The sequence below is a fragment of the Culex pipiens genome, chromosome 3 (genome assembly GCF_016801865.2).
Source record: "Culex pipiens pallens isolate TS chromosome 3, TS_CPP_V2, whole genome shotgun sequence".
NCBI lineage: Eukaryota > Metazoa > Arthropoda > Insecta > Diptera > Culicidae > Culex > Culex pipiens.
The window spans coordinates 89,309,713-89,318,245 of NC_068939.1; the positions used below are offsets into that span (position 1 = coordinate 89,309,713).

Below are 8,533 nucleotides of genomic sequence, written 5' to 3' on the forward strand. Positions count from 1 at the left end.
GAACTCTTTTTTCTCCGTGTGACGTTAGCTTCAAAAAAACAAAAAATCAGCGATTAATATTGAACAGCTTCAAATCCGTTCTGTTTCAAAACATTAGTTTTTAGCAATCTTCTTAAAATTGTAAAGGTAGCATGCCTAACTTTGCTTCTTCTACACTTTCATTTGAGATTGCTTAACTTTTCTTTTCAGTCGTTACAACCAATTACAGAGAAAATTCGCTAATTTGAATGCAACTGCTGTAGAACAACTGAATTCAAATTCACAAATTCCAACGAATTACAGTTAATTTTTGACAGTTGAACAGTTTTTTGATTAACAAATAAGTACAAATAAGTGACATTCGAATTAATGAGCTGTCTCTGTTTAACAATAAAGTAAAGAACCAAAAAGTCTTCCAAATTTTAATTTCGTCTAATTTTTTAAACAATAAATTAAATTGTCAAAAACTGCTCTTAGTTAAAATTGAATCATTGTAAAAGATTTTCTTAGTGCTTAGATGTAGTTTTTGCTGGTAAAAAACGAAAATGTAAGTTTAAAACTTCAAAGCACTTTACCCTATTTCAACAAAAAACGGCCAAGACCCTGAATTTGAATCCGTGAAAAACAGGTCAAGGTCATTTGAGGCACGAAGTAAATTTATGACTAGTTTCGAGAGAACGTTCTTTGATCGTTTGAAATCGTTTGATTGATAGTGTCTAATGAACTTGACATTTTTAAGAAAAGAAAAAAAAACACCAAGCCCGATTCGCAAAGTTCCTCCGCAATCCATCACACGCGCCTTTGGCGTAAACGAACAACCTAGAATGACTATTACTCTCTGCTTGCGGCAATATGAAAGGTGCGACGTAGACAATAGAGTCACCTAACCTACGGGTTTTTTTTTAAGTAATGCTAAGCCTGCGACCCCATGGGACACGAATATCTTGATGCACGCGTATAAATGTGTGTGCTGCTGCCGCCAATCCTAACGAGCTAACCAACTAGTAATGCGCGAACAAAACTAAGAATAAATACGAGAGAGTGTGTTTGTGTGTAAAAAATAACTAAACAATGTCACGCGATACAAGGTCGATGATAATAGTAACAGCGAAACAAAATAACAAAACAAAAAGAAACTTAACCTAGAATAAAAATAGAAATCTGACAAGATTCTCGTCACGCAAACACTCGCTGAGACATTCATAAAAGGTTCCGACCACGACGCATTCCGTCGCCGATCGACCACAAGAGCCAAGATCAGCATCGTCGCGACGTCGGCCGGCCAACGCACATGGCCCCCCGCCGTCGCCGCCCCAGTCAAAGATCGTTTCGCGATCGTGCCCGAAGAGAGAGAGAGAGAGAGAGAGAGAGAGAGAGAGTGGGAGACGGTGCGCCGCTCATTCATCATTCTCTGCGCCGTCGGCGTCGACAAAGCCGGAAGCAGTGATGCCAGGCTTTGAACTTGATCGCTATCTCGAAGGCTGAGTAGTGGGATTTGTCGGAAACTCAATTTGACTGAAATGATCACTGGTAAAATTTAAGTTTTGCTACCCTGCGTCCTCGAAGAGTGATCAAGATCAAGTGATAACAATTTTCCAATCAACTGGCATCACTGGATCCCACCGAACCTCGCTCTTTCTCTCACTTCTCCCGTTCGCCCGCAGACCTGTTGATCGGCGCTACCGCGCTCACGTGTCGCCACGCCACGCTGTCTACCTCCACTCGCTCTCTTCTCGGGCTCGACGATCGTGTGTGGAGCACGTTTTTATCTGCAGACCTGACCGTCGAGTACAGTCTCACAGCCCGCGGTTCTCGGCTTTGTGGCGGCGTCGTTGACTTTGCGCAATTATTTGCGATCAGTCTGGTCGACGAGGGTGCTATGCACCGAGCTATGCAGCACGTGAAGGTAAACGGCGATCTGGGACAGTGAAAGTCTTCAAGCCGTGGAGACGACGACGATCGTTTGGGCTGGGGCAGTTCTAGCGAGGGGTGCGTCGTTGGTTCTCGATCGTACGCAATTCACTCCCACATACAATACTTCGGGACGTGCGCAATACTTAGGTGTAAGAAGCAAAATATGTAACCTAACGAACCTACGTGGGTGTGGATGATCTGTTTTGTGGCAGGTTTCGACGAGCTTAGGCCGGGGGGACGATCTGGCCGACGCGACGAGTCCGCGACCCGAATCCTTTGCTGCCGTCTGGTCCGATCGGGGTACGAACCGCCTCACCCTGGACCTGATGCTGATGGCACTGCATCTGGACGGCACTGTTCGAGCGCGATCGGGGTCCCGCGCTAGAGCATTCCGATCCCACCGAGATGCGCCGGTCGTAGCCGGAATCGGTTGAGATGCGACGTCCGTTGTAGTACTCCGAGCTGCTGGACAGTTTCCGCAGCGGGTCGAATCCGTTGGAATATTTACGCGGCGAAATGTTGGGGCTCTCGAAGCCCATCGATCCGTTGGAGAACTTGCGCTCGTAGTTGGAGTCCATCGAGATACGGCGCTGGGGCATGACCATTTCCGGTGAGTTGGTAAACTTGCGATCGTAGTTGGACCCGACCGAGAATTTGCGCACGTTGTGTTCCGAGCATTGGGACATTCGACGGTACACGTCCGAGCACTGGGACATTCTGCGCGAGCACGAGCAAAACTCGGAACAGTTGGACGTTCTTCTGGATGGCACTTCGGAGCAGTTGGACGCTCGGCGAGACATGCTGTCTGCCGCGGACGAGCACTGCGATGTACGGCGAGACATTTCCCCACAGCTCGAGTAGCCGTCCGAACAGCTGGAATACTTGCGAGACTGATCGTTGCTGCCCATCGAGAAAGTGCTCGGACGACGGTTGAAATAGTCAAAGTTTTCATTTCCGTACGAATACTTTCGCTGCTGTGGCGAGTGCGGTATGTACATTGGTTGCTGTTGTTGCTGCTGGGGCTGCAGCGGCACAATTTGCTGCATGGTTGGCTGCTCATGGTGCGGCAGTGGTTGTGCGACCATTTGCTGGTATACATGTTGCATTTCCGGCTTCGGGTAAAACCCAGCCGAACCACGGCGCATCTTGAACCGATCGAAGGCCTCACCCCCGCGGCTGCGCTCCATGTCTTGGCCTGCAAACTTGTAGTTCTCCACAAACTTGGTTACGTTGGCTTTTTTGCCAGTCTTCTTTTTGGGGGCGACCAACTCCAGTACGATGAACTCTTCCATGTTTTGAGCACGGCGAGCCGAAGCCGACTCGGTAAACTCGATCAGTGCGCATTCGTTCTGCTGCAGTTCCGGATGTTTGTTGATGAACTGACGGACGTCCGCCGGGATGGGGCCACCGGGACGCAGCACACGAATCAGAGAAATTTCTCCGCACTTTGAGAACAATTCGGACACCTTCTCCACGGTATACTTGTCGTACGGCAGTCCCGTGGCTACCACAGTCCGGGATGGAGTTGTCTCATCGTACACTGGCAGTGGTTCCAGGCGACGAATCTTCGTGCCCACATCATTTGGTTCAATCTTGACACTTTTACGTTTGATGGCTTCACCTACCACGCGCCAATCCTTGGTCAGCTGACGAACGCGTTTGAAGCTCGACACCAGCTTCAGGCTGACGAATCCTTCCTTGTTGCGTCTCACGTGCTTCAGCAGGAACGCATCCTTCAGAATGTTATCGTTCGAGAAGTAGAATTCTACCTGTTCGACAATCTTCTCGCACATATCATCGTCGGGAACCTCGTACGCTTCCTCTTCGGCGGACGTTGCATCCATCAGCTTCTTGGTGATTTCACAGCCCGAGTCCTTGGCGTTATCATCGGACGATCCCGTTCCGGCGTCTTCCGGCGGATTCTGCGATTCGGTCGAACTTCTTCTATCGTAAGACAATGAAACATCGCTGTCGATGGAACTAATCGAGTCTTTCGTGTCCGAATGCTTCATGCTGACCGCCGGTGCTGCCGGATCCATATGGTCATCGTCCTCCATGTACATCTCATCGTCTTCCTCTTCGTCGTCGTCGAGGTCGTAATCGTGGATCTCGTCATGACCGTGGTGATGACGGTGGTGATGATAGTGATGCTGCGGACTCGTTTCACCCTCCTCCCGCATCAACTCCTGATGCTGAAGATACGTATGATTGTCGGTCATGAGTGGCGACAGGGTGTCGGGTTCTTCCTCGACAACAACGGCCTCGTCGTCCAGTTCTAGTGCTTCCATGTGTTGCATGGTCTCCTTGATGATCAACTCACTCTTTTCTGGCACTGGCATCACTGATGCTGCTACTGCTGCTGCTGCTGCTGCTGGTGGTTCACACTGAACTAGCGACTGTGGTTCAGGCTTCACCTCTTCGCTGCTGCAAACTTTACTACTCGGAGCAGCAGCACTTTCACTTTCTTCATTTTCTATGGGAAGCATATCAGTCATTGTGGCGGTTTCCACCTTTTCAACGATTCTTGCATTACTGCTTGCTGGGGCTGCAGGCGCCACCTCCACGGTGGCCACCGATGGCATTTCCACCGATTCACCAGTCGTCGGGGCACTAGCTGAAGACATGTTGCAAGCAACCGTTAATTGTTGGCTTGATTATTTACCCTAGTATGTACTCTAGTCGAGGCTCTATCTAATATGGCTTTCCGTGATTTGGGCAAAGGACCCCGCTGCGGTTGCGTGTGTGTGTGTTTCGAGTATTTACAACGATGAGTTAAATATTTTCTGCACAGCCGATTATCACTGTTGGGGGCTAACTAATTTCGCCAATTTCGCCGCTCCCGCATGAAACAATTTTCCAATACTGTTATAATAGTCGTTTTCCATGCATTCGATCTGAACTAACACACTCTGTTTCGCTCCCTTTGCGCAATTTTCGTCGGTTTTTCGTCCAGTTCCTTCACCAGTTGTTACTGCCTGCTGGTTACTTTTTCTTTGCTTTCCGCTACTACACTCTCGTCAAAGTCTCTCAAAGTGCACACACGATGAGGGTACGGTTCGGGGAGTTTAGGGTACTTTCACAATTACACTTTTCGCCACAAAAGCACGCGCATACACAGCCACAGACGTGGGGCGGGAGTTAGTGCTGCGGAACGGAGAGTAGCGGACTTTTTGGACGACGACGACAAACGGAACCGATGGACGGACGACGAACGGGTGTTGAGGTGGAGCAAATTCGGTTCAGCGATTCAGTCTTGCTTTTTCTGTGTTCCTCCTTTCGAGTTCACTGCCACACAGTATCTTCTTGCATGCACGGTTGCAACTAACAATTGATTTGAATTATCGTTGATTAGAGTGAAATGTGGTTCGGGCAAGTCTCTTTTCTTCACGTTCGTTGACTTCGTCGCGTTTGTCGAAATGATTGCGCACTTTTCGTTTGTTCAGGCGAAATTTGTTTGCTTTCTAGTTCGTAACACGATGCACTATTAATCTTCGCGTGAAATTAAGCTTCAGTATGATCGGCGAAGGGTTTTTTCTTGGTTTTGGGACTTGGTCTGTTTTTCGGAAAACTTAGCTACTGCCACTTTCAGAATTATTCCACATGAAGGACCTAGCTTTCCGAAAACAGGGCTTCTGGAGTTGCTTTTGCGGGATCACCAAACGGCCAACACTAGCTGGTTTGCCGCAGTTTTAATCTCTGCAAACTTGCACTTGCCAACACAACAATCTCCCTCGAAGTTTCAGCTCAGCTCAGCAAAATCAGCTACAGTTTTTCTACCTTCACTAGCAATGATCTTCCACTGATTGTAAACATCCATCCAATCGCACAACCTTGTTCCTCCGGAGCACAAATTGTTCACGAATCACTCTCTTCGGTTTGTTATGATTTTCACTTGTTTCTTTTTCGCACGCGCGAATCGTGAGTCTCTGCGAAGGAGTTCGAAGGCCTTTGCGGGTGTTCGTTCAGTTTCGTGCTTCGGTAGAAAAAAAAAGTGTAGCAAATTTCGAGATTTGATCTCTGGCTCTCTGGGTATTCACACTATTAGTGTAGTATATCTATCGAATAGCGAGCGTCGTACACACACGCGACTCGTCTCTCTCTAGAGCACAAATACACAATCTTCAAAGGTGTTTCCACGACAAGTGATGTTGAAAGACTGAAATACAGCATTGAAATTACGCCGGTTTTATATCGTCTCTCCCACCGCAGTGCCGAACCATGCACACACACTCACACGCGCCGTTCGGCGTCGTCGTCGGGGTGGCGTCTTCGTGTTTGCGCATAGCCGTCCGAGAGCATACTCAGATCATAAGTGAGGCAGTGTTTTGGTTTTCTTTTTGCGGGTGCGTTTGTGGCAAAATTTACTCACGAGTGAACGATCGTGCCGAGCCCGGTGGGGTGGTATTCAGTGATTTTAAAATGACATTTGAATATTCTTTAATATTCTGTTTCTTGTGACTATTTCTTTGAGGTTAAACAAATTTGGGTGAATTTTATTATCTTGAGTTACGTATTATCCATTATTCATCAATAGTGACTTGTTGACAGTTCGTCGCTTGTGTGCTATCTTATGACACGTCCTATTTTTCACAACAGAATTTCAGCATTTTTATAAGGCCCAATCTTACCCCCCAGGCCCAATGTCACCCCTGATGACGGTACACATGATTTAGAACCAAATGGCTTCAATAACCTCGTGGCGCAGGGGTAGCGGCTTCGGCTGCCGATCCCGATGATGCTATGAGACGCGGGTTCGATTCCCGCCTTATCCACTGAGCTTCTATCGGATGGTGAAGTAAAACGTCGGTCCCGGTTTCTCCTGTCTCGTCAGAGGCGCTGGAGCAGAAATCCCACGTTAGAGGAAGGCCATGCCCCGGGGGGCGTAGTGCCAATAGTTTCGTTTTCGGCTTCAATAACCTAAAAATGTTGATAATGCAACTGAGACATTTGTGCGAACATGAACTGCAAATTTATTCAAACATATCTTCATTTAGCAAACTTTAAAATTTGTCAGTTTGGAGCAAATCTCTAATTAAAAATAAACGTCGTCGGATAAACTATTCAGCGTCTCCATATCAATATTTCCCCAAGATTATTCGATGGAGCAGCACGGTCGTTGATATTTTTTTAAATCTTGTTCGAAAAAAATGCACCGAAGTTTTTTTTTTTGTGGGATTAAAACCACTGCGACCGTTGAGTTGATCTATTGCGGTATGCTCGCTATGTACCAAAGTTACAATGGCCATAAATGAAAAAAATAAAAAAATTGGGCCATAAATGGATTTTTTATTGAAATCGGAGCTTGGAAGCTCAGTTTAACAACTGACCGACTCTTAGCGAAGCTACACCAAAATGTCCCTTTTTTCAATTTTCAATGTTATTTTTTTATATGAAAGATTTCACTTTAATTATAATTCACTAATTGCAATGTGCTTTAAATGCTTTTTCTTACCAACAGTGTTGTTAAAATATCAAACTATCACCTCTCAGTAACTACAATTATCACGCCTGAATATTCATGCCCCAAATACAACTGCTCTTCTCTCCGCATTGATACTCTCAGCGCCGAACATAGCGGAACCCGTTTTTGTGTTTACACCCTCGCGTTCGACACTCTCCTTTTCTCTCTCATTCCCACTTACACGATCATCTCTCCGCAACACCGTTCAGCCACAAAAGCCGTCACAAAACCAATTCCTCCAGCGCATTTTTACGGGACGTCATGCGTGGTCGGCTCCGTATCGCCGTCTCACGTTCTTTCATTACAGTTTCTGGAAAAATTGAGAGACTCAGCGGTGAGAGCGCATGGAGCGCATAGTCGAAAAAAGGGGAGAGTGGCCAGATGGACCAACTGTGGTCTTAGCCTGTCTTTTGACAACCACAAATAAAAAAAAAAAAAAAAAAAAAAAAAGGGGGGAGAAGTAAGAGAGAGAGAGAATGTCATCGCTGGGAATCACGAGACACAAGAAGAGTTCTCACAAGCTATAATGACGGTCGCTTTACTCTCTGATGTTTTTAGTGCAGAGATAATCAAATGATAGAAATTCTATCATAGAATTTTTATCACTCATTTGCAACACTGCTTACCAATTTGAACCAAATATTGTCTGCAAGCCATTGAATAGGAGAGGAGTTTTTTTTCATAAATCTGCTCCTTCCGTTGTCCTTTCCAACTATTGTTATTTATTCGTGAAAATTATGAACATAACCGTTTTATAACTGGTAATTTGTTGAAAAATTCCTAAAATTGAAAAAAAATCCAAATTGATTTTTTTTTGTTTTAATGAAAGTTACATTTCAAATCGTCGTCGTCGTGCTAACTAGTCGCACATGCATTTTGAGCCAAATGGAGTTAAGAATGCCATTTTGTGCAGCTCACAATGCATCACCTTTTAACCTTCACATATCTCCAAAATTCGATTCCAATCCTGAGATATTCAATAAAAACCGAAAAAACTCTGTGCATTGTTGTTGCTCTTCATTTTAAGGGGTTACATACATGTAGAAAATAAAAAATTTCATATTTCAGAAAATTCAATAAATCCACGTAAAAGATGATTTCACTCTTGAAAGTTTCATGAAGATATTTCATGATAAAACTGAGTAAGAGACGATTTACGTTCAAAATTTTGCCAAGCGC

General features: G+C 45.7%; 1 protein-coding gene across 1 annotated transcript; it reads right to left on the minus strand.

The window, feature by feature from the left end:
* On the minus strand, window positions 1-6,112 carry LOC120423787 (uncharacterized). Its single transcript, XM_039587705.2, has one exon. It carries the CDS (start codon window positions 4,515-4,517, stop codon window positions 2,118-2,120), a length of 2,400 nt encoding a protein of 799 aa, XP_039443639.1. The 5' UTR covers window positions 4,518-6,112; the 3' UTR covers window positions 1-2,117.
* Between the last annotated feature and the right edge of the window lie 2,421 nt (window positions 6,113-8,533).